General features: G+C 47.0%; 1 protein-coding gene across 1 annotated transcript in view; it reads right to left on the bottom strand.

The window, feature by feature from the left end:
- Positions 1-615: 615 nt before the first annotated feature.
- Positions 616-26200, bottom strand: part of bptf (bromodomain PHD finger transcription factor) — a 110741-nt gene continuing 85156 nt past the window's right edge. Inside the window, exons 33-39 of the mRNA XM_063196175.1 lie at positions 21517-21742; positions 18234-18595; positions 16586-16759; positions 14331-14523; positions 10506-10590; positions 3551-3737; positions 616-1508 (exon numbers count right to left, since the gene is read on the bottom strand). Coding sequence (XP_063052245.1) covers positions 1469-1508; positions 3551-3737; positions 10506-10590; positions 14331-14523; positions 16586-16759; positions 18234-18595; positions 21517-21742 — 1267 coding nt within the window. The 3' untranslated portion in view covers positions 616-1468. The remainder of the gene's footprint in view (positions 1509-3550; positions 3738-10505; positions 10591-14330; positions 14524-16585; positions 16760-18233; positions 18596-21516; positions 21743-26200) is intronic.

Below are 26200 nucleotides of genomic sequence, written 5' to 3'. Positions count from 1 at the left end.
GAGAGAAGAGAGAAGAGAGGGAAGAGAGAAGAGAGGGAAGAGAGAAGAGAGGGAAGAGAGGGAAGAGAGAAGAGAGGGAAGAGAGAAGAGAGAAGGGAGGGAAGTAAAGGGAGAGGGGAGAAGAGAGAGAAGAGAGAAGAGAGGGAAGAGAGAAGAGAGAAGGGAGGGAAGAGAGAAGAGAGGGAAGAGAGAAGAGAGAAGAGAGGGAAGAGAGAAGGGAAGAGGGAAGAGAGAAGAGGAGAGAAGGGAGGGAAGAGAGGGAAGAGAGGGAAGCGTGAGGGGAGAAGGGAGGGAAGAGAGAAGAGAGAGAAGAGGAGAGAAGAGAGAAGAGAGGGAAGAGAGGGAAGCGTGAGGGGAGAAGAGAGAAGGGAGGGAAGAGAGAAGAGAGAAGAGAGGGAAGAGAGAAGAGAGGGAAGAGAGGGAAGAGAGAAGGGAGGGAAGAGAGGGAAGAGAGAAGAGAGAAGAGAGAAGAGAGAAGGGAGGGAAGAGAGGGAAGTAAAGGGAGAGGGGAGAAGAGAGAAGAGAGAAGAGAGAAGAGAGAAGAGAGAAGAGAGAAGAGAGGGAAGAGAGAAGAGAGAAGAGAGGGAAGAGAGGGAAGTAAAGGGAGAGGGGAGAAGAGAGAAGGGAGGGAAGAGAGGGAAGCGTGAGGGGAGAAGGACAGAGGAGGAGCAGGGTTTGCAGGAGCAACAGCAGTGGCCCAGGAAAAAAAAAAAAAAAACCTTTTCCACTGGAGGAGGAGGAGGAGGAGGAAGAGGAGGAGGAAAGGAGGAAGAGGTGGAGGAGCAGGAGGAGGAAGAGGTGGAGGAGGAGGAGGAAGAGGAGGATGAGGAGGAGGAGGATGAGGAGGAGGAGGAGGAAGATGAGGAGGAGGAGGAGGAAGATGAGGAAGAGGAGGAGGGAGTCCGTGGTGAGGGCTGCTGACAGCTGTGGCCGGGCCCAGGACAAAGTCATGTGAAGGGCCCCCTCGCCCAACACATGCAATGTAATGAGGACCCAATTCTGGGCCCCCACGCTCCCTGGGCCCAGGACAACTGACTCCCTTTGTCTTCCCTTGTCGGTGGCCTGGCCCTGCTGGTGGTAACGATCCATCGATTGCTCAGGCAGGGGGCGGCTAGTCGGGGGCGGCGAGTCTAGGGCGGCTAGAGCGGCTTGCACACCCCAAAACCACACGAGGCGCCCGCCGGAGATCCCCAGAGGAACTTCCCATCTCCGAGTGTGAGTGTGAGTGTGAGTGTGTGTGTGTGTATTTGTGACAAAAAAGATGCTTGCCGCTGCTGCGTGCGTGCGTGCGTGCGTGCGTGTGTATAAGGGCCGTGGATGGAGAGCAAAAAACAAACAAAAAAACACCTGGATTCTCCTGGATTGAGTTTGACTTTGTCAATCATTTCTTGATTTTTTTCATTTTCTGCAATAAAAATGTAATTCTCTCTTTTTTTTCCTTTAGAAAGCTTATTCATGGTGTGTAACTCTAAGAAGCTGTCGACTGCTGTAGCTTGTTGTTATGAGACCTACAAAATGAAACAGAAAAACACACAAAAACAAAGAAAGGAAACAGGTGAAGAACAACGTGGATTATTTGTTTGTGTTTTTTATTAAAAAGCTTAAACATGTAATAATAAATGCACTAAAGGAATACAAAACACGGGATGCCAGTGGGTCAAACATAGTTTTTTGAAGCTGAGGGGACAAGAGAGATATAGAGAGACAGCAGCCGTGTTGGTTGGTTTGTTATTATTTAGCCTTTCATCCACAAAAGACAACTTCTCCCCACATTACAGCTCCTGGCTAGAAGAAGAGCAGAGTTCACCAGAAATGAACTAAGGAAAAAAATCTATCTTGAGAAGCCAACTGGATAAAGACCATTGGCTTTATTTATTTAGCATTTCATATCTACCATTATTATTTACCTTTAAAGATACTCCTTCACAAAAGGATATAATTGATGTAAAATACAATGTACAAAATGCTAAAAAAAAAGAAAAGAAAAAAAAGAAAAAAGAAAAGAAAAGAAAGAAATACTGGTATTTTTCCGCTCAGCACTCTGAGGTCGGACTAGGGGGGGAGGAAAAAAAAACCTTTAAAATGTCACCCCAACAACAATAACGGCTGGATAAACTACCACCAAATTTAACTTCTAAAATGTTGTTACAGATTAAGCAGGCTTTATTTTACAAAACGACCAGGATCTTAAATGAATTTGGGGGCTAAACAAACAAAATAAGAAAAAGGACTTTGAGTCCTAGTTTTACACCTCTGCGTGATCTGATTCAAATACTGACAATCTGGGGGTAACAGCAACCGCCATGTCAAAATAAAAGTTCCCTTGCCTTGAAGCGCTGACATGGCTGCATTGTGCCAAAGAGATCCATTTTGTACAAATCTACTTCAAATGCGGATTCATTTTTAGAAAATCTGCGCTTTCATAACAACAAAAAGTGAAACCATAATGATGCTGCCAAATTGGGTTTGATGGTTTGGGTGAAGATGAGTTACACAAGAGGTTCCACAATGGGGGAGGGGGGAGGGGGGGTGGGGGTATTGTTTTTAGAGACTCTGGCATCCAGTTCAGTTTTCCACCTACAACGTCTGTAATATGACATCATCACAATCTGCAGGGAGGAGAGAGAGAGAGAGAGAGAGAGAGAGAAGAGAGAGAAAGAGAGAGAGAGAGAAGAGAATGGATGTTGTAAATAAAAATAAAAGGCATGCTGAGCAATGTAGCCATGACAACTGAAGCAAACACACATCACAACTGCAGTGGCTTCCGAAAAGGCCGTCAAGTCTAACACACAGTGCAAGCGACTGGAACTACTGAACCAACACACCCAAAGTGACTACAGGTACGAAAGCACCAAGAAGCAATTCACTTGTGCCTCTTTTCCACTGTTGGTTTTCGGGTGGGCCTACAGCTCAACAGAGCGCGACTCGGCCGCCACTTATTGCTCTTCGGTAGAGCTGTGTCGTGTCCAATCGAAAAGCAAAAAATGGCGGCTGAGTCGCGCTGCCTTCAGCTGTAGGTCTACCAGAAAACCGGCAGCGGGAAAATAGGCAATGGTATTGAGGAGAAGGTGACAAATGCACGTTTCATTTTGCCGCTTTTCTCGCTGCTGGTTCTGAAATAGTCCCCAGCTGTTTCTGGGGTTCGTGTGGCTTTTGTTGCTTTTTTGAGTGTCCGTGCAGTACAGAACAGTTTTTAGCAGAACAGTTTTTTAACGAAAGACACACTGCAGCAACTGAACGAAACAGCATTTAGCAAACAGAGAACGGTGGCGATGCTTAAGAACTCAAAACACATCACACTAAGAGCAGGCAAAAAACACTGATGTGACATTTACGAAGACAAAAGCCGACTAAAGAACAGTGGAATATCGTCATGACAACTAGCAGCATTCCATGAGAGGATGGGCTGAGGAAGGCGATCGAGGCAAACGACAAGCAATGACGGCAAAGCAAACGGAAAATGAAGGCAAAAACACAACACAAGGAGGAAAACCAGAGATATTGAATGATGGATGAAAAAGAAAAGAAAATCCTTCTGGATTAGTTGTACCTGCTTGCTTTGAACGCTTTTAATTTCTGCACAAAGAAATTCTCCAGGACCTCGGCGCACTGGTAGAAGGGGGAGTCGCTAGGGTTGTAGTAACGGCAGTTGTCGAAGATTTTGGTCATGTCCGCCACAAACTCCGTTAGCTTGACGTATTTGCGCTTCTGCAACCGCTCCTCCATTGTGGAAAGGTCTGTAGACACAAACAAGGAAGAACACATACATTTAATTTAACATACAAAAGTTTTTTTTTTTTTAATTAAATTAACTGGACTTGGCTTTCAAAGCCATCATATACTACAAGGACAACCAATATTTTAGACGAAGAGCACACCTGGAAAAAATATTTTAATATTTAGCTACTTGTTAGCTGCGTAATGATACATTTAGCTGCTGATAACTGGACGCGGGATGGTTTGAAAACAGTGAGGTTTTTTTGGGCCTTGATTTGGGCCGGATATGTTGAATTCAGGTTCACTCACTAACTTTTTCAGTGCAATCTTTAAAGGGGTATGCCACTATTTTGGGGCTTAATACAGTTAAAATCGTTGGCTGGGGTTTATAAAGGTGGTAAAGTGTCTTATTTTTCATGTAAGCCGTTGTCTTGCTTTAAGACAGGTTAAAAGAGGGAATATGTCGCTAAGCTAGTGAAAGTCAATGTATCCGTGTAGCATGCTACAATGCTACATGGATACATTGACTTTCACTAGCTTAGCGACATATTCCCTGTTTTAACTTGTCTTAAAGCAAGACAACGCTTAACATGAAAAATAAGACACTTTACCGCCTTTATAAACCCCAGCCAACGATTTAAACTGTATTAAGCCCCAAAATAGTGGCATACCCCTTTAATGACTCATACGATTGCAGGTTTCCCAACAACGGTGGCCACTCAAACCAAGCTCCTGCACGCGCGCATGCGTGCACGCGCACACACACGCACTCACACGCACACACACACACACACGCGCGCACACACACACGCGCACACACACACACACACGCACTCACACACACACACTCACACACACGCACTCACACACACACACACACGGCCCTTCAGCATACAGCAGAGTAAAATGTGCTGCTTCTGGGTTTCCAGTCTCTGCTCCCTGGGGAGTCCAGTCCAAATAAACATATCCCATTCTCACCCCCCCTCCCTCTCTCCCTCCCTCTCCCCACCGCATCCCCATCCCTCCCTCTCTCCCTACCCACCGCACCGCACCCCCATCCCTCTCTCCCTACCCACCGCACCGCACCCCCATCCCATTCTCACCCCCCCTCCCTCTCTCCCTCCCCCTACCCACCGCACCGCACCCCCATCCCTCTCTCCCTACCCACCGCACCGCACCCCCATCCTCATCCCCACCCAACATATCCCATTCTCACCCCTCCCTCTCTCTCTCACCCTCCCTCCCTCTCTCTCGCCACCCCCATCCACCGCACCTCTCTCTCTATCTCCCTCCCCATCTCTCTCTCTCTCTCTGTCTGTCCCTCCCTCCCTCTCTCTCTCTCTCTCTCTCCGTCCCTCCCTCCCTCCCTCTCCCTCTCCCCATCGCATCGCACCGCCTCCCCACCCCCACCCATTCCTCCTCCCTCTCCCCATCGCACCGCACCCCCATCCCCATCCCCGCCCAAGTCAGCTGGACGACCTGGAGTATGTATCAAAGAGTGCTAAGCCGCGCCTCTGACCAGCATCAACGTGCACCTTTGACGGTGTGGAAAAGCAGAAAGGAGAGGAGAGAGGGGGGGGGCAGAGTCCACAGGGCTTGTTCTTGTTATGCCCCCTTCAAGACTCCTCTCGAGCACCCATTGAGCTCGGGGCCAGCAGAGAGAGCTACGCAAGCGAGACGAGAGAGAGAGAGAGAGAGAGAGAGAGAGAGAGAGAGAGAGAGAGAGAGAGAGAGAGAGAGAGAGAGAGAGAGTCAGTCGGTCGGTCGGTCAGTACTCTACTCTCTGAGAACTTCACAAGAAGCACAGAGAGCTGCAGTGTGTGTGTGTGTGTGTGTGTGTGTGTGTGTGTGGAAGCCCTTTTTTCCCCTCTACTCATTAATGGTTTGTTTGTTCGGCAGTTCAAAAGGGCGCGTTGACGCAAGTCGCCATTTACCTGGGCAGTTTGATCTGAGTTGGGGGCCCGTTTTTTTTTTTTTTTTTTTTTTACCCCTCCCGACTAATGGTCACTGGGGAGAGGGGGGGGGGGGGGTTGGGGAGGATGTCGAAGTGGGTGGTGGTGTTGGGGGTGGGGGTGTCATGGGGCGCAATTTACCCCCTTCACCATCTCAATGGAGGGTCAAGCATCAGGGCAGTCTTTTTTTCCACGATGAAAGGCTGAAACTGGGGCACCTCCATTTAATACGTCTGGTTATGGGGGGGTGAGGGTGAGGGTGGGGGTGAGGGTGAGGGTGGGGGTGGGGGTGTGGGTGGGGGTGGGGGTGTGGGTGGGGGTGAGGGTGAGGGTGGGGGTGTGGGTGAGGGTGAGGGTGAGGGTGGGGGTGGGGGTGAGGGTGGGGGTGGGTGGGTGGGGTGGGGGTGAGGGTGAGGGTGGGGTGGGGGTGGGGGTGGGGTGGGGTAGGGTGAGGGTGGTGGTGAGGGTGGGGGTGAGGGTGGGGGTGGGGGGGTGAGGGTGAGGGTGGGGGTGGGGGTGAGGGTGGGGGTGGGGGGTGAGGGTGAGGGTGAGGGTGGGGGGTGGGGGGTGGGGGTGAGGTGAGGAGGTGGGGGTGGGGGTGGGGGTGAGGGTGGGGGTGAGGGGTGGGGGTGAGGGTGAGGGTGGGGGTGAGGGTGAGGGTGAGGGGGTGGGGGTGAGGGTGGTGGTGGGGGTGGGGGTGAGGTGAGGAGGTGGGGGTGGGGGTGGGGGTGAGGGTGGGGGTGGGGGTGAGGGTGAGGGTGGGGGTGAGGGTGAGGGTTGTTGTAGGTTTTTACTGGTGTTAAACGGGTGTTTTCCTGGCCATATTTACTGAAACTGTGACGCCTCCATTTAAAACTGGAGGTTACAGTAGCCAGGGTAGGATGGGATGGGGTGGGGTGGAGGGGCGGGGGTGTAGGTTACAGTAGCCAGGGTAGGATGGGATGGGGTGGGGTTGGGTGGAGGGGCGGGGGTGTAGGTTACAGTAGCCAGGGTAGGATGGGATGGGGTGGGTAGGGGTTGGGTGGAGGGGCGGGGGTGTAGGTTACAGTAGCCAGGGTAGGATGGGATGGGGTAGGGGTTGGGTGGAGGGGCGGGGGTGTAGGTTACAGTAGCCAGGGTAGGATGGGATGGGGTAGGGGTGGGGTTGGGTGGAGGGGCGGTGGGGGGATGTTACAGTAGCCAGGGTAGGATGGGATGGGATGGGGTGGGGTTGGGTGGAGGGGCGGTGGGGGGATGTTACAGTAGCCAGGGTAGGAAGGGATGGGGTGGGGTGGGGTTGGGTGGAGGGGCGGGGGTGTAGGTTACAGTAGCCAGGGTAGGATGGGATGGGATGGGGTGGGGTTGGGTGGAGGGGCGGGGGTGTAGGTCTTGTAGGTCTACTGGTGTTGAATGGGTTTCCTGACTGTACTTACTGAGAGCTCCATTGAGCTTCTCTTTAGGGCAAGGTGCAGTATGGTGGGAGACAGGGCATTTGCCCCTGGGCCCAGGGCCCTCCTGTATTGGTGGTGGGGGCCCTATTGTGACCACGGCAAGTTGTATGGAGGGCCCTGTAAGTGTCTTGTCCTGGGGCCCTATGTGCAATTGTTCCGCCACTGATGGGTGGGTTCACAGGTTTACTGGTGCTAAATGGTCGTTTTCCTGAGCATACTTACTGAAGCTGTGGCAGTGAAGGGTAGGCTACCGTTGGAGGGATGTTGTAGGTTTACTGGTGTTAAATGGAGGGATGATGTAGGGTTTACTGGTGTTAAATGGAGGGATGTTGTAGGTTTACTGGTGTTAAATGGAGGGATGTTGTAGGGTTTGCTGGTGTTAAATGGAGGGATGTTGTAGGTTTACTGGTGTTAAATGGAGGGATGTTGTAGGGTTTGCTGGTGTTAAATGGAGGGATGATGTAGGTTTGCTGGTGTTAAATGGAGGGATGATGTAGGTTTGCTGGTGTTAAATGGAGGGATGATGTAGGGTTTGCTGGTGTTAAATGGAGGGATGTTGTAGGTTTACTGGTGTTAAATGGAGGGATGTTGTAGGGTTTGCTGGTGTTAAATGGAGGGATGTTGTAGGTTTACTGGTGTTAAATGGAGGGATGATGTAGGTTTGCTGGTGTTAAATGGAGGGATGTTGTAGGGTTTGCTGGTGTTAAATGGAGGGATGTTGTAGGTTTACTGGTGTTAAATGGAGGGATGTTGTAGGGTTTACTGGTGTTAAATGGAGGGATGTTGTAGGGTTTACTGGTGTTAAATGGAGGGATGTTGTAGGGTTTACTGGTGTTAAATGGAGGGATGTTGTAGGGTTTACTGGTGTTAAATGGAGGGATGATGTAGGTTTACTGGTGTTAAATGGAGGGATGATGTAGGTTTACTGGTGTTAAATGGAGGGATGATGTAGGTTTACTGGTGTTAAATGGAGGGATGATGTAGGTTTACTGGTGTTAAATGGAGGGATGATGTAGGTTTGCTGGTGTTAAATGGAGGGATGTTGTAGGTTTACTGGTGTTAAATGGAGGGATGTTGTAGGGTTTGCTGGTGTTAAATGGAGGGATGATGTAGGTTTGCTGGTGTTAAATGGAGGGATGATGTAGGTTTGCTGGTGTTAAATGGAGGGATGATGTAGGGTTTGCTGGTGTTAAATGGAGGGATGATGTAGGGTTTACTGGTATTAAATGGAGGGATGTTGTAGGGTTTACTGGTGTTAAATGGAGGGATGATGTAGGTTTACTGGTGTTAAATGGAGGGATGATGTAGGGTTTACTGGTATTAAATGGGTGCTTTTCTGGCTGCACTTACTGCACCTGTGGCACCTCTGATTAACTGGTGGAGGTTAGTGTACTGGGTAGGAGAGGTGCTGCAGGTCTACTGCTGTCAAATAAGTCTTCTCCTGACTGGGCATGCGTGTGTGGGGGCGTGTGTATCTGTGTGAGTGAGTGAGTGAGTATGTTGCAGGTTTGCTGGGGTCAAGTGTGTGTTCTCCTGGCTGGGCTGTATGTGCTTACATACAGTTGAGGACGATATTATTAGCCTCCCTCCTGAAATTAGACATTTCTCTTGATTTCTCAGTGAGAATGACCATTAGAACCGTTTCTGTTTTTCTGGAAACAAATACACTGATGGAGATAATGTCCAATGAGTTGAATTTGCATTTTTCTATCGTTACAATGAGTTTAAACAAAAAAGGGCAAAAATGACGACAAGGACCAAATTATTAGCCCCCTGATCATTAATAGTCAATATGACGCCATATATGAAACAACGCTGACAACAGGCACTTTGATCAGTTGTTACCTAGGTTGGCACATGCCCCAATATGGATTTTGGCCCATGTCTTCGTTGCAAAGTGTTCTAGCTGGTCCAAATTTCATGGATGCTGAGCATAGACGTTTGCCACAGACTCTCAGTGGGATTGAAGACTTGACTTTGAGCGGATAATTCCAGTATCATGGTTTTAGTGTCCTTGAAGAACCTCTGAACTAATTTAAATGTGTACTTTGGGTTACAATGTTGGAGGACCCAGCAATCCAGATCCTTACCCAGACTCCCTGTGTCTGAGGCTGAATAACAGACTAAAAACTTGATGCCCCCACCACTATGTGTAACTGTGGAAACTGCTTAGTCTCATTGGACCAAAGAAGCATTGGACACCTGCCTAGATGATTGTTATTGACCTGGCCTCACCTGGAGTTTTTATTTCAAGAAAGACAGCTGTTAGGGCTTGTCATCATATTGGGCTTTGGGGCCATCATCACAGAAGAACCCTTTTACTAAAGGTGGTGCATATCAGAGTGTTATTGAGCTTTGCCTATGAACATTTGAAAGTCAAAAATGAGTTTTGAAAGTCTCTTCTTTCATCTGATGAGATTCAATTGCACCTGCTTTGATGCATGACTTCCGCTTCTGTCAGGTAAAGAAAGGGATAGTCCTTAAAACTTGATAACATGGTTTCCACAATTAAACATGGTGGTGGAAGCATCCTTCTGTGGCAGCCTCAGCCACAGTAAACCTTGTTTGGGTGTACGGCACCATAAAAACAGAAGATTATGATAGAATGTGGAAGGTGACCATACAAAAATATGCTCATAGAAGAAGCTAAGATCTTCACTGGATCTTTCAATAAGATAATAACCCAAAACTTTCATCCAAAATTGTTCAAATGTTCTTCAAGGTTACTAAAACCATGATCATGTGGTGGTTCAGATCTCAATCCTTTAGATAGTCTTTGAGGAGTGCTGAAAATGAATGTCCATCCTCAACATCCATGAAATTTGGACCAGGTTAACTATTTGCAATGAAAAAAATGGGCCAAAATCCCTGGTAGGGCATGTGCCAACATAGTTAACAACTAATCAAAGTGCCTGATGTCAGTTTTGGTTCATAAATGGCACTCTATTGACTATTTAATGATAAGGGGGTTAATAATTTTGTCCTTACCATTTTTACCCTTTTTTGTTTAAACTCATTGTGGAAATGGAAAAATCCAAATTCAACTCATTGGACATTATCTCCATAAGTGTATTTGTTTCCAGAATAACAGAAACGGTTCATAATGGTCCTTCTCACTGAGAAATCAAGAGAGATGTCTAATTTCAGGCGGGGGGCTAATAATTTCGTCCTCAACTGTATGGGCTGCGGTGTGTGTGTGTGTGTGTGTGTGTGTGTGTGTGTGTGTGTGTGTGTGTGTGTGTGTGTGTGTGTGTGTGTGTGTGTGTGTGTGTGTGTGTGTGCTGCTTACCCATGGGCTCCTTTATAACGTCGTAGTAATCCGGTACTGTGTGTGTGTGTATGTGTGTATGTGTGTGTGTGTGTGTGTGTGTGTGTGTGTGTGTGCACGCATGTGTGTGCTGCTTACCCATGGGCTCCTTTATAACGCCGTAGTAATCCGGTGCGTCGTTGGGATCCACCGGCTCCAAGAAGGGCCAAGCCATCTTATGAGCCTGGAAGAAGAGGAGGATGGAGAGAGAGAGAGAGAGAGAGAGGGGGGGGGGGGGGTACAGGGAGACAAAAAGAAAAATGGATGAATAAAATGAGAAAAGAGAATGAAGGAGAGAGAGAGAAGAATGATAGAAAGGGGCATACAGAGACAGGAGGGAGGGGACGAAGGAGTGAGAGAGAGAGCGTGAGAGAGAGAGAGAGAGTGAGAGAGAACAAGAGAGAAGAATGATAGAAAGAGGCATAGAGAGACAGGAGGGAGGTAGGGGAGGAGAGAAAGAGGGAAGAATGATAGAAAGAGAAGAATGATAGAAAGAGAAGAATGATAGAAAGAGGGATAGAGACAGGAGGGAGGAGGTAAAGAAGACGCCACTGCAGAAAAGAAAAAAATCCAAACAAACGAAGAGGAGCTGTATTGGAAACAGCTGGTTCAATAAGAACAGATGTGGCTCTCTCTCACACACACACACACACGCACGCACGCGCACACACGCACGCACACGCACACGCACACGCACACACGCACACCAGGGTTGGAAATAAGCACCCGTCCACCAGTCAAGGACGGGTACATTTCAGGGCTGACTGGTAAACTTTTCAACTCACCAGTCACTTTGAGTGGTAAAAATTGCTAGAGACTGGTAGATTTTAAAATCAACACACACACACTGACACACACACATGCACGCTTGGCCAGGGACAAGAACAAAGTAGGAGGGGAGAAACACACACACACACACACACACACACACACACCAGAGGCGGTTCTTAATGTAAGCACTTGAAGCACGGCTTACCAATATAAAAGCGACAAACGCGACATCCAAATTTAAACCCTTCATCCTGTTGACGTGATTCAGCTGTCTGTGTTGTCTGCTACTGGCGGTTCTTATAAAACTGGTTAGCCTAAACAGCGACACCACAGTGGCTATCGAGAAACACTGTTTAACAGCGATGGTGAAACACGTTACTACAGCAAATGAAGCACAATTTCTAAATGACTTGGAGTCAATGGCAGAGAATCTGTTTTTTAATTGGCTTTCCGCGGATGCAACGCCCGTTTTTGAAGCACATTTTCATTGTGCTCATACCAATAGCGCACCGGAAAATATGATTGACAGATGAGTTGATGAATCATAACTCGATCTGACACCTTACGTTAACATTGGATTCAGGAAGTAGAGCTCAGGCAGACGTGATGTTTACATTTTTGACTGAAGCCAGTTGATTTTATGATAATCTCGAAGACTGACAACACATTTGAACTGCAATCAAAGTTTTCAGGAAACGTCTGTGTTTTGGATGTGGACAAATCATGGAGTAGAACTTTGGGACATATCAAGAAGAAACGAATGAATAATATGCAGATAACATGAACCACACACCGTCAGTTAGTTGAAGAGAATAGCTAAACGGCAGCACAATATGCCTATCTTGATTAGCTATGATATCATATGGATTACAAACGGGAACATGGACAATGATTTTGAAAACGTGTGGATTAAGTGAAAGTTTGGGATTTCTGCGGTCAAGACAGCATTTTAAGGTAGGCTAAGGTTATATTTGTCCGCTGTAACATGTTTGGTTGTTGATGAAGCTTGCGGTTTAGGAACGGGGTTCACTCGCTCACCCATGGATGGGTTCAGAAGGGTGCCAGTGTCTGTCTTTCCCGTAGCCTGTTTTCAAGTTAACGGCAGGCCAACACAAGTTTTTGGCAGCTCTCGTGTAGCCTACAGTGAGTGTACCCTGGTCGCAACGGCATGCTCGTGGCCACTTGACTTAATTTCTATTAGTTCTACCTAGCAGAATAAGAACCCTTTCTGGAATGATGACCGTCACTGGTGATGTGTTTTTCTGTTCAATGCATTGCTGTAAGATGCAACGCGAACATTTGGATTGTATTTTCAAGTCGTGGAGTGAAGGATGCAACGTGGTAGAATGACTTAGTAGCCTAGGGAGCTGTCTGAAGAGGTCAAAATTCACAATTTAGGAGCGTTTTTATTTTTAAAAATTCTCATCTGGGAGAGACCCCACTAGTTTGGCTTGGTTACAGAATTTGTGCTTACCAACATCACACCCCCCAAAACCGCCACTGACACACACACACACACACACACACACACACACACACACACACACACACACACACACACACACACACACACACACACACACACACACACACACACACACGCACGCGCACGCACACACACTTAGGCAGAAAAAAGGACAGAAAAAAAAGAAGAACAGGAAAAAAATAAAGACAGAAGAAAAAGGTAGAAAGAAGGGAGAGAACAGAAAAGAGAAGAAAAGAAAAATCTCCCGGCTGGGAAGATGTCCAATAAGGGGCCTCGTGGCGCAGAGCAGAGCAGAGCAGAGATGGGATGATAAAGAAGGCAGAACAGTGTGTGTGTGTGTGTGTGTGTGTGTGTGTGTGTGTGTGTGTGTGTGTGTGTGTGTGTGAGAGAGAACAGAGAATGGGGGAACAGCACTGGCATTGTCTTCCAGGGCCACTGAAAGGGAGAGTTGGAGGAGAGGGTTCAGTGTGTGTGTGTGTATGTGTGTGTGTGTGTGTGTGTGTGTAAAAAGGTGGAAGGTGAGGTGTGTGTGTGTGTGTGTGTATGTGTGTGTGTGTGTGTGTGTGTGTGTGTGTGTGTGTGTGTGTGTGTGTGTGTGTGTGTGTGTGTGTGTGTGTGTGCATGGCTACATACAGCTCCAGGCCTTTTTATTAGAATACCATGAAAAAGTTGATTTATTTCCATAATTCCATCAATAATGTTAAACTGTCATGGATTGTAGATTCATGGCCCAGTTTTTTAACTATTCCAATCATTATTTTTTTTCTTTTTATATACGTTGGCCTTCCAGCTCAAAAAGCCATGAATTGGGGAATTCGCATTATTAGAATATTGTTATAAAATCAAATTTTTCTTCATCAAAATTCGGGTCACATTAAATCAGTTGAAATTTGGTACTTTCTACATAACATGCAATGGTCAATACTTGGTTAGGACATTCTCTGTCTTCATAATGGCCATGATGCGTTTAACATTGAAGTCAATGGCAAAAACTGTTGTTCTAAATAACCAGAAATGAAACCCCATTGAAAATGAATGGGGTTTTATTTCTGTTGAGTTAGAATTAAACTGGTGAGTTAACACCAAAACGTGGCATGGAAATCTTCGGGTATATTGAAGAGTGAAGTGTGGGGCACCAGGTCAACAAACAAGAACAGCTGACAACAAAGCATCAAGGATTTCTGGGCTTCCATAACTCCCATGCACTGTTTTTGCCATTGACTTCAATGTTAAACGCATCATGGCCATTATGAAGACAGAGAATGTCCTAACCAAGTATTGACCATTGCATGTTATGTAGAAAGTACCAAATTTCAACTGATTTAATGTGACCCGAATTTTGATGAAGAAAAATTTGATTTTATAACAATATTCTAATAATGCGAATTCCCCAATTCATGGGTTTTTTGAGCTGGAAGGCCAACGTATATAAAAAGAAAAAAAAATAATGATTGGAATAGTTAAAAAACTGGGCCATGAATCTACAATCCATGACAGTTTAACATTATTGATGGAATTATGGAAATAAATCAACTTTTTCATGGTATTCTAATAAAAAGGCCTGGAGCTGTATGTGTGGTGTGTATGTGTTTGAGGTGTATGCGGTGGAAGCTGGTGTGTGTGTGTGTGTGTGTGTGTGTGTGTGTGTGCATGTGCATCCTCTCTACCTGTGCGGAGCGCAGGATGCGTCTGAGGCCCTCGTAGTCCTTGTCGGTGAGCGGCGTGAGGACCGTCATGGCGTCCTCGGTGGACTGGCACTGCGGGCACACGTACACGTCGATGTGGGTGGCCTCGCTCTGCAGGATGCCCACGCAGCGCCCGTGGTACCAGTTCTGGCAGCGGTCGCAGCCGATGTAGAACCTACACGGGAACACATGACGACATCGAGCCTTTCAGTACCATGACAAGAGCTATATAACCGGGCAAATACACCAGCCAATGCTACACGGATCCATTGACTTTCACTAGCTTAGCGACATGCTCCCTCTTAACTTGTCTTAAAGCAAGACAATGGCTTACATGAAAAATAAGACACTTTACCACCTTTATAAACCCTGGCCAACGATTTTAACTGTATTAAGCCCCAAAATAGTGGCATACCCCGTTAAGTAAACATGAAAAGCGCTACATAACCGGGCGAATACACCGGCAGCGACAAGATGAAGCGACTGAGCAGCAAGAGCGGCACGAGCGATAGAAGCGACTACAGCAGTGGTTCTTAACCTGGGGTGCGGGCACCCCCTGGGGGTGCGCCAGAGATTTCAGGGGGTGCGCGAAATTTTGTTTGTGTTGAGGTTGTGACCAAAATTCTGCTTCCAAACATTATAATTAGGCCAAATTAAGACCAAATTTAAAAATGGTTTCGTCCCCATGTAAATTTATTTAAGTATTGGTTAATGCCTGAAGTAAGAATCATTGTAATTAATCACTTAAATATTTTTTTTGGTGCGTATACACGTGGGATGGGGGTGCACGGCTTGTCTTGGGAACAGCTAAGGGGGTGTATTCAGAAAAAAAGGTTAAGAACCACTGGACTAGAGTACGTCCGTTAAAAGCAGAATGCAAGCATTCCACAGCCGTTTAGTTTAGTTTATTAGGATCCCCATTAGCTGGGCGCAGACCCAGCTATTCTTCCTGGGGTCCAACAATAAAATCACACACAGTTAAAAGTTCTACACAAATCTGTACATTCATACATTGAAAAGAAAGAAAGAAAGAAAGAAAGAAAGAAAGAAAAAAAGAAAGAAAGAAAGAAAGAAAGAAAAAAATGCCATTGGCTGTGGCGTCTGTCACACAGATTTTAGTTGAGGGGTGAACTCTGTTTTAGTCTGAAATGATTAGATCTGATTTATTCCTATTTCATCCAATCGCTGATGCAGGGAAGCCGACTGAGGACTAAAGAGCTAAACGGCGGTTCAGGTGAGTGTGGAGAGGAAAACACAACAGATGTGGCAAAGGGGTGCATCTGAGGTGTGCTGAACTTGTTCAAGAGCAGAATAGACTTTCTAGTCGAAAGGAGCAAGAGAGTTTAGTGAGGGGCGACAGGCATGGCCTGACTTGGCACCAGTCACCAGAGAGAGCTAAGCTAAGCTCCACTTGGGAACAAGCCAAACATGCCCAACATGCTCTGCTGAAATATGCTGCTTCCTCCAAGTATCCTACCTAACCCTAGGGGGCGCTGCTTCCTCCAAGTATCCTACCTCACACAAGAGTAGAGGACCTGCTTCCTCCAAGTATCCTACCTCACCCTAGGGGGCGCTGCTTCCTCCAAGTATCCTACTAACATCTAGAGTAGAGGACCTGCTTCCTCCAAGTATCCTACCTAACCCTAGACTGAGCTGCTTCCTCCAAGTATCCTACCTAACCCTAGACTGAGCTGCATCCTCCAAGTGTCCTTCCAAACTCTAGGGGGCGCTGCTTTCTCCAAGTATCCTACCTAACCCTAGAGTAGCTGCTGTAGCGCACTGCACAGACTTGAGAGAGACAGATTGCAGTGTACAGTACAAGACTGTGGGATGGGTCTTCACTGTGCAGGGTTAGGGTTACTCGTCGTAGGGTTAAAAGTATTTATGTAGTTATGCCAATACAAGGCTGCGTCTGCTTACTGTGCCTCGTCGTAGGGTTATAAGTGTAATGTACTTATGTAGTTATGACAAGGCTGCGTATTCCTCACTGTGTCTCGTCGTAGGGCTATGACTGATATATATCTAGCCTGTGCATTAATCCCTGTTTATTCCTTATTGTGGCTCGTCGTTATAAGTGTAATGTATTTCTATACAGTAGTTATGACAAGAGTGCGTCTGCTTACTGTGCCTCGTCGTACGGTTATGTTATGTTTAATATTTCTAAGAGTGCGTCTGCTTACTTTGCCTCGTCGTACGGTTATGTTATGTTTAATATTTCTAAGAGTGTGTCTGCTTACTGTGCCTCGTCGTAGGGCGTTCGGCAGATGCAGTAGAGCTCCTCTGTGCTGCCCTCCTGAGCCCGCTTGCACTCGGCACAGATGTAGTCGTCCATCTTCATGGCCTCCTTCTCCGTGATGCCCACACAGTGGCCGTGGTACCAGTTGGTGCACAGGTCACAGCCGATGTAGAACCTGCAGGAGGGGCGGAGAACACAGGGGTCAACAACAACAAAGGAGAGGGGTCAACAGTAGGGGTGTAAATCACAGCCTTCATGACGATACGATACGGTATCGATTGCTTAAATTAGGGATTCGATTTTTTTCGATACTTAAGAATTCCCCAAGCTACAATGCGATTCGGTTCGATTCGATTTTTTCCAATGACTTTTCCACTACTATTGTGTTATGGAGCTAGGGCATTGCACAGGGGCCAGCGATTCCATTCTCTTCGATTCTTAAGAATGCCCCACGATACGATGCGATTCGATTCAATTAAATTGCCGGCCGATACTTCCGATACATCGATACATTTCGATTTTAATTACATCCCTTACAGAGGTCAGATAACAGGAGGAAACTTAACCGGCAGAAGTAAAAGGAGGCGGAGAACACAGGGGTCAACAACAACACAGTTAGCATCGTTTGTGCCTAGAAGCATCGAACTTTTAAATAAGTTAAGTTTAGACAGAATAACTGTAATACAATAATTGTATATAGGATTTAAATTTTTATTTCATTCTACTTTGTATTTTTTTTTTTTTTTTTTTTTTAAGTCTAGTTTTGTCTTTGTGTACAATTGTAATTGACTGTCCAAGTGTTAATTGTATTCCCAAAACGCAAGACAAGTTCCTTTCGGGGCAATAAAGGTGTATTCAATTCACAGGCAGAGGTCAGATAACGGGAGGACACTTAATCAGCAGAGGTAAAAGGAAAGACAAAGTGCACTTGCTATATAACAAGTCCGACAGGCGGACAAAGATGCGTCCGCCTATGCACTGCCGCCTTGTGGACACAGGAGGGCATTACAATTTAAAGAAAACTTTTCAGACGGATCGACAGACAGACGGACAGACGGACAGACATACCCTCCTATAGAGATGCTAGGACACATCTAAAAACTTGCATGAAACTTTCTTATAAACTCATATGAAAGTTAGAGGAAAGTAAATGAACTACATACTGAAATGGAAAGACCATAACATTAAAGAAAGATGTACATGAAAATCATGCGGCTAGAAAAATATTTGCATGAACTGAAATTCCGGTTATGTGCGTAACCTTTATTGTAAATCAAGAAGCTAGAATTTCTAAATTGCTCAAATTAAAACAAGACCATGTTACTAAGAAGGTGCATTTACTTGGTCTCGTAGGACGTTTCCTTACTCTTTTTCTTGTTTCTTTTTTACTTCATTCCTTTACTTTTATTTTTTTGTGAAGAACAGCATATGTGTATGAAATGCATTGCCCTGGATAACGTGTGTGTGTGTTTACAGTCTAGATCAAACTGCTAGAAATAAGAAAACATGCTAGAAGGTTGCTTTTACTTTTGACACCTCTGATGTCTAATGAGTCTAATGTCTTCTTCCGGCTGGGGTGCATGTCTTCCTTTTTTAGTGTCTCTATCTACGTACATGTACCAACAAGTAATATTGTGCACTTCATTTACTTGGTCTCGTCGTAGGGTGTCTTGCAGACGCAGTAGAGCTTGGTGTCCTTGGTCAGTGCCTTGGAGGTAGTGGAGATCATCTTCTTCTTCTTGGACTTCACCACTCCTCCTCCTCCTCCTCCTGCACCTCCTCCTGCTATGCCATGGCCGTGGCCGCCCAGGTCTCCTCCTCCCATCATGCCGCGCTCCTCTTCCCGTTTGCGCTTGTGTCCGCCGGGGCCGGGCGGCGGGCTAGCCCCCGGGGGCATGGTGGCGGACTGAGCGTGTGCGATGGCGGCCGTTGCGGCGGCTTGGCAGGCGGCTGCAGCCTGGGCCCTCTCCTTCTCCCTCCGCAGCTTGGCCAGGTCCCTCTTCAGCTCCTCCTGGTGGCGTGGGGGAGGAACACAAGCAAGGAGTCAATTAACAGCCCCCGAAAAAAAAAGGATACCCATCCCCATTATACCCTGTACCCTGTACCTAAATAACTTCAGCTCCTCCTGGTGCCGTGGGGGAGAAACACAAGTAAGGAATCAATTAATTTTATGGCGAGATGTGTTATTTTATTTTATTTATGATGATATTTTTTTATTATATTTTTTTAACTTATTTACCTTTTTAACCTTGCACTTTTTGACTTGCTGCACATCTACCTGCCCCTTTTGGGACAATAAAACTGAAAATAGAACTTGAACGTTTGCCGTTTCCATGGTGTAGTGCAGGGGTGGGGACTCTTTTTTTTCATTCGAGGGGCCACTTCAAATTTTATAAAGTCCTCCAAGGGCCGTGCTATGAACACACACCAGGATTTCCCCCTGCACTTCAGGCCTATATTGACGGTGGCAACCTTTACAACAGACCCCCAGCTTCCAGGTCCCATGGAAATATATCTTAATTGTATTGCAACAGCTTCACTAGGTCCCCTGGAAATATATCTTAATTGTATTGCAACTTTATCTTTACAAAAAATGTCTTCTTTCATTTGAAACGACATCACATTAAAATGACATCGGGTCCGGATAAGACGGCTTCATGGGCCATAAACGGCCCCCGAAAAAAAGGATTCCTAATCCCCACTATGCTCCAGGGACTATACCCTGTACCCTCTACCTAAACAACAGTTTCACTTTGGACAAGCTAATCATTTGGACAGAAGTGCAGCTACTCCGTGCTTTAAGGTAAAGTCTGGCCTTCTCTGCCCTGCCGTGGCCTAACGGTAGGGCACTGGGTTACTACGCTGGCGACCCGAGTTCGATTCCGGCATCCGATCCTGGGCATCTCACCTGGACCTCCATCTGCAGCTCCTTGTCGAGCAGCGCCCTCTTCTTGAGGATCTGGGCCTTGAGCAGGACACCTAACCCCACTGTGCTTCAGGGGCTAGTCCCAGTACCCTGTGCCTAAATAACACCATCACTTTGGCCGTCTCACCTGCACCTCCATCTGCAGCTCCTTGTCGAGCAGCGCCTTCTTCTTGAGGATCTGGGCCTTCAGCAAGGCCCCTAACCCCACTGTGCTCCAGGGGCTAGACCCAATACCCTGTACCTAATGCACCTTTAATGTTCAGTCTGTCCGTCTCACCTGCACCTCCATCTGCAGCTCCTTGTCGAGGAGCGCCCTCTTCTTGAGGATCTGGGCCTTCAGCAAGGCCCCTAACCCCACTGTGCTCCAGGGGCTAGACCCAATACCCTGTACCTAATGCACCTTTAACCCTCTAGCTACCAGGATTTTTTTTGAATAGGTCGGAATTCTACCAGGAATTCTAAGGAAAAATTGACATTTTGGTCATATTTTAAATAATGTCAAATAACTTGAAAAGAAATGAAAAGTGTCAATTACAAGTTACTTTCATATTAAAGTAGAGAAAACACACTTTCAAATGGTATATCATTTATGGATAATTAATTGTTCAGTATTCCCATAGAGTGCCTTTGATGTGGATTAAATGATAAAAATGTGATAAAATCCGATATTATCTAGGCCTATCTATCTATATATCTATATATTTAGGCCTATCTATCTATCTATCGATCTCTCTATCCATCTATCTATCTATCCTTCGTCTATCCATCCATCCATCCAGGGTCAAAGTTGAACAATGATCATGTGACGACAACAAATGTCGTTCACCCAAAAGTCCTGTTTTCAAGCGGTTTCAAGCGGTATAACTGTAATGGACTACACTAGCTAATAATGTTTGAACTAAACCATGCCAAAGACGTGTAAGGATAACCGTAGAAGTGTCCGCGATAGCAGACAGGACATGAATGGAGCTGTAAGGAAGTGTCCCCTCCCAATTTGGCACAGGTAAGACGCGCCAGGCATCACCGAGTAATACGGAATTGAAGTGCTACAAACACCACGTTGGTAGGCTACTATTGGAAGTTATCATTCAACTCAACGTCTTCACGCACATTTTTATGAAGGACACGTGGAGTAGTAACAGTCCTTGACTGCTTTGCCAAAGCTGACACGCAAAATGAGTAGCCTATCATGCTGCGCTTCCAGATGCGCATGTTACGCAGAGCTGTCGCTGTCCGTTGTTCCAGGAAACTAAGATAGTTGGATACCAACATATGGTTTGACTCTGAAAACACACCGAAGACAGTTTACATTTTTAATATGTAGCGTGTAGACATCGGCTGGACAGTTGTGTTTTCTATTTAGGACCATGGCAGAACTCATCACAGTTGAACACCATCTCATAAGCCTAATAAAACAACATGATCTAAAAATAGCCTAAATAGTCATAAACATGTGCTGTTGACCATGAAAATAGATCGAAGAGGGTTGGAAGTTTTCATATTTAGTGTATATTGGTTGTAGAAACAGAATGGTTGTGTTTGTAGCCATCCAATCTCGGACGGCCGTCATTTGAATTGACGGCAGATTGCCAAATCGCATAAAGCGGCGCATCTCGTAATAAAATCTAAATACTGAAAAATTAAATAATATAAACATATAGTTTTTATACTGAAAGTATATCGAGGAAGGTCTGTAATATTGAGCTAAAGTGTTTGAAAGCTTGAAAAACTGCATGATGACGGCGGTTCAGCCGTATTTTCATATAAAAATATTCCGGCCGGCCGCGGCCGTTATGGTACAGAGGCAGCCGGGCGTTCACGGCCGTTATGGTAGCTAGAGGGTTAATGTTCAGTCTGTCCGTCTCACCTGCACCTCCATCTGCAGCTCCTTGTCGAGGAGCGCCCTCTTCTTGAGGATCTGGGCCTTCAGCTAGGCCCCTAACCCCACTGTGCTCCAGGGGCTAGACCCAATACCCTTTACCTAATGCCAGGTCTGATCATCTCACCTGCGCCTCGATCTGCAGGTCCTTGTCCAGCAGCGCTCTCTTCTTCAGGATCTCCGACTTCAGCGACTCCTTGTGCTTGTAGAGCAGGGCCGAGAGGCGCGAGGCGTTCTGCTTGCAGCGCTTCTGCTCCACAGACTCCTCCTTCTTGCGCTTCTTGGCCGCCTGCTTCTCGTCCTTGTCGATCTTGTCCAGGAGGTACTTCATCACCTGGTTACACACGATCATCCTGGAGGATGGGGGTGGGAGAGAGGGGGAGAGAGGAAGAGGGGAGGAGAGAGAGAGAGAGAGAGAGAGAGAGAGAGAGAGAGAGAGAGAGAGTCAAGTCAGGTCAAGTCAAGTCAAGTCAAGTCAAGTCAGTTTCTTCATATGCACAGGTCATACAAGGAAATTGAAATTACGTTCTCTCTCTATACCATGAAAGACAGACATTCACAGGACTGACATTTACAGAGTAGACTGACATCAAAGTGCAAGACAGGACAAGTAACACTGACTAACACCAATAACAGTAAAGTGATAATGATAATAATACTGACCGTTTAACATTGGTGAGTGACAGTGATGCACCAGTGATAAATCAGTAACAATAAGTGATTAGAATAATAAATAGTAAGAGAGAGGAGAGGAAAAAGAGAGAGGGTGAGAAATTACTATGCAGAGGATGGGAGAGTATGCGCGTGTCCACAATCACACTCTCTCTGTGTGTCCACGCTTGCACACACACCTGTGTTTCGACATTGACTGGCCTCAGAGAGGAGAGAGAGATGTGAGGAAAATGAGTATGCATAGGATGCGTGTGTGTGTGTGTGTGTGTGTGTGTGTGTGTGTGTGTGTGTGTGTGTGTGTCTGTGTGTGTGTGTGTGTGTGTGGATGTGTGTGTGTGTGTGTGTGTCTGTGTGTGTGTGTGTGTGTGTGTGTGTCTGTCTGTGTGTGTGTGTGTGTCTGTCTGTGTGTGTGTGTCTGTCTGTGTGTGTGTCTGTCTGTGTGTGTGTCTGTCTGTGTGTGTGTCTGTCTGTGTGTGTGTGTGTGTGTGTGTCTGTCTGTGTGTGTCTGTCTGTGTGTGTCTGTCTGTGTGTGTCTGTGTGTGTGTGTCTGTGTGTGTCTGTCTGTGTGTGTCTGTCTGTCTGTGTGTGTCTGTCTGTCTGTGTGTGTCTGTCTGTGTGTGTCTGTCTGTGTGTGTCTGTCTGTCTGTGTGTGTTTGTCTGTCTGTGTGTGTCTGTGTCTGTGTGGGTGTGGGTGTGGGTGTGGGTGTGTGGTTGTGGGGGTGTGGGTCTGTGTCTGTGTGTCTGTCTGTCTGTGTGTCTGTGTGTCTGTCTGTCTGTGTGTCTGTCTGTCTGTGTGTCTGTGTGTCTGTCTGTCTGTCTGTCTGTGTGTGTCTGTCTGTCTGTGTGTGTCTGTGCCTCTGTCTGTGTGTGTGTGTGTGTGTGTGTGTGTGTGTGTGTGTGTGTGTGTGTGTGTGTGTGTGTGTGTGTGTGTTTGTGCAAACCCACTTCGTGCTCAACAATTTCTTGGAGATAAAGCTTTGTTTTGTTTGCACAAGATGGACGACAAGGAAGGGAATGGGAGAGACTTTTAAGAAGAGTGGAAAAGCAATATCTTCGCTTGTTTAATATGCTTTTGCTACATTCATACAGACAAGGATAACATTAAACTACTTTCCCATCACTTACAAAAAGCACTGAACGTGATGATGATCAAAACCGCAGATTCTTTTGATTAATGCTTTTGATTTAATAGGGTCACTTTCCAGGCTAAATTGTGCCTGCAACACTACAGTGAATTGACTGTTTTGAGGCTAAAAATACAAGTGGGTTTATTCTGGCGCTCTTCCAGAAATGAGAGGAGGAGCGTGCAGATGAAGGTCGAGATTCGGGAGAGGAACACATCAGGGGTGCGTTTCTGGAAAGCGTAGTTGTTAGCCGTTAGCAACGTGGGTAGTTGTCAATGGGAAATCACATTGCAAACAACAAAGTAGCTAACACAGTTAGCAACTATGGATTCGGGAGAGGCACACATCTGTATTGTTAAGTTTTTACGAGACGTCGTTGTAGAAACGAAACGATGTGCCAAAACATTTGAGAGAAATATCACAACCATTATTATTGTGCTCGTATCTCGGCTTTGTTTATGTGTTGACATGAGGAGAGAACAGGAGGGGAGAAAGTGACAAAACTTTTGAGATGAAATATGAGAAAAACTAAATGAGAAACTCTGCTCCTCAGACCTCTAAAACTTCACCGCTGGGATAAAGGGGAGAGATAACAGTGAGACTTAAAACAGTCTACCCCCCGAACCCCCCCGCCACCCTTCTCTTCGAGACAAGAGGCATTCCATGTCCTCTACCCCTCAAAAACAATAGTCAGTCCAGTGCTTTTTTTCAGAGTATAATGTTCCAGCACCTTCCAAACCCTCTACTACACTGCTAGTGACTACAAGTTCTCTGCCTGTCTGCCTCCCGAGTGCTGGTTCCAGCTGCTGCACTACTAGTGGCTACAAGTTCTCTGCCTGTCTGCTGTACCACTAGTGACTACAAGTTCTCTGCCTGTCTGCTGTACCACTAGTGACTACAAGTTCTCTGCCTGTCTGCTGTACCACTAGTGGCTACAAGTTCTCTGCCTGTCTGCTGTACCACTAGTGACTACAAGTTCTCTGCCTGTCTGCCTGATTACGGGGATTGTCCTGCAGTGTAAAAGCAGCGGGATGGGACCAGTGCAGCTACTCTAGAGGGCACAAACCTGCTTTTGTTCAGACTATTTGTTTTGGTATGAGCTGGATGAGACGGCTGGGGATGGCGGCATGCATTCCTCTACTCTCCCTCCTTTCCTCACCAGAACAGCGGGGAACATGGGGAGCAGGAGGGGGAGGAGGAGGAGGACTGGAGAGAGGGGAGGGGAAGGAGAAGAGAGAGGAGGAGGAGGAGGAGGAGGAGGAAGAGGTAGAGGAGGAGGACTGGAGAGAGGAGGAGGACTGGAGAGAGGAGGAGGACTGGAGAGAGGAGGAGGAGGAGGAGGAGGAGGAGGAGGTAGAGGAGGAGGACTGGAGATAGGGGAGGGGAAGGAGAAGAGAGAGGAGGAGGAGGAGGAGGAGGAGGACTGGAGAGAGGGGAGGGGAAGGAGAAGAGAGAGGAGGAGGAGGAGGAGGAGGAGGAGGAAGAGGTAGAGGAGGAGGACTGGAGAGAGGAAGAGGAGGAGGACTGGAGAGAGGAGGAGGAGGAGTGGGAGAGAGGGGGAGGAGGAGGAGTGGGAGAGAGGAGGAGGAGGGGGGTGGGGGAGAAGGAAGAGGAGGAGTAGGAGAGAGAGGAGGGGGGAGGAGGAGGAGGGGGGGGGGGGGGAAGGAAGAGGAGGAGTAGGAGAGAGAGGAGGGGGGAGGAGGAGGAGGGGGTGGGGGAGAAGGAAGAGGAGGAGTAGCAGAGAGAGGAGGAGATGGAGTGGGAGAGAGGGGGATGAGGAATGGAGAGAGGAGGAGGAGGGGGGTGGGGGAGAAGGAAGAGGAGGAGTAGCAGAGAGAGGAGGAGAGGAGGAGGAGGACTGGAGGGATGAATGAAGAACTACTCCGCTACGGTTAATATAAGGCTGCAGACTTTAACAAAACATACCTACTTGGGGTAACTGAGGTGTCATAAGATCATACAAAAATAACTTCACGTTTAACTCTCAGTTAAAATGAATGGATGAAAATGATGAGGGAGTAGACTTTCAAATCGCTTTCCTTCGCATTGTGTATTGTTAGATTATGAGCTAAAATAAAAAGACTTAATTTAATACCAGTACTTTAATAATAAAACTTTATTCTACAGTATTACACAAAGCAGCAGGCATTGGAGTTGGCGAGAGGTTGTGATACTTGGCGAATGAACCCGTCATTTCAAACAGGAGGTATCGAAGATTACACTACAACTTTGGATAAAAATGAATCCCTTAGATTGTTAGTTTTCCAGCTGAAATCAAAGCACTTCGGCATTTCATGTCTTTCATAAGGGTCAGTTTTTCTAAAGCATAATCTGACAAAACATAACCCACATTTCTCTCCCGTCTCTTAATTTTTGCTTCAGCGATCAGCAAAGAAGGAGGAGGAGGAGGTGGAGGTGGAGGAGGAGGAGGAGGAGGAGGAGGAGGAAGAAGGTTCCTATATTACGTTCATGCACGGCGGGCGCACATAGGAAAACACAGCAGCAAGCGGCAGCTGTGACCGGGGTCATAGGTCAAGATGGGTTCCCAGACTCAACAGAGAGGGAGAGGAGAGGGAGAGGAGGGAGAGGAGGGGGGGGGGGGGGGGGGGAGAGGAGGGGGGGGGGGGAGGAGGGGGGGGGGGACAAAGTAAAGATGAAGGACGAAAGAAGGGATGACATCCCCTGCGAGACAGACAGTTGCTGTGTTTATGGGCGTGTGTGTGTGTGTGTGCATGTGTGTATGGGTGAGCTGAGACAGTTGCTGTGTTTATTGCCGTGTGTGTGCGTGTGTGCATGTGTGTGTATGGGTGAGGAGCATGTGTGCGTGTGTGCGTGTGTGCATGTGTGTATATGGGTGAGGAGCGTGTGTGTGCGTGTGTGCGTGTGTGTGTATGGGTGAGGAGCACGGATGACATCCCCTGCGAGACAGACAGTTGCTGTGTTTATGGGCTTGCGTGTATGCATGTGTGTATGGGTGAGGAGCAGGGATGACATCCCCTGCGAGACAGACAGTTG

The sequence above is a fragment of the Engraulis encrasicolus genome, chromosome 1, assembly GCF_034702125.1.
Source record: "Engraulis encrasicolus isolate BLACKSEA-1 chromosome 1, IST_EnEncr_1.0, whole genome shotgun sequence".
Taxonomy (NCBI): Eukaryota; Metazoa; Chordata; class Actinopteri; order Clupeiformes; family Engraulidae; genus Engraulis; species Engraulis encrasicolus.
Note: the sequence above shows the minus strand (reverse complement) of the source record. Positions and strands in the feature narration are given on the sequence as shown.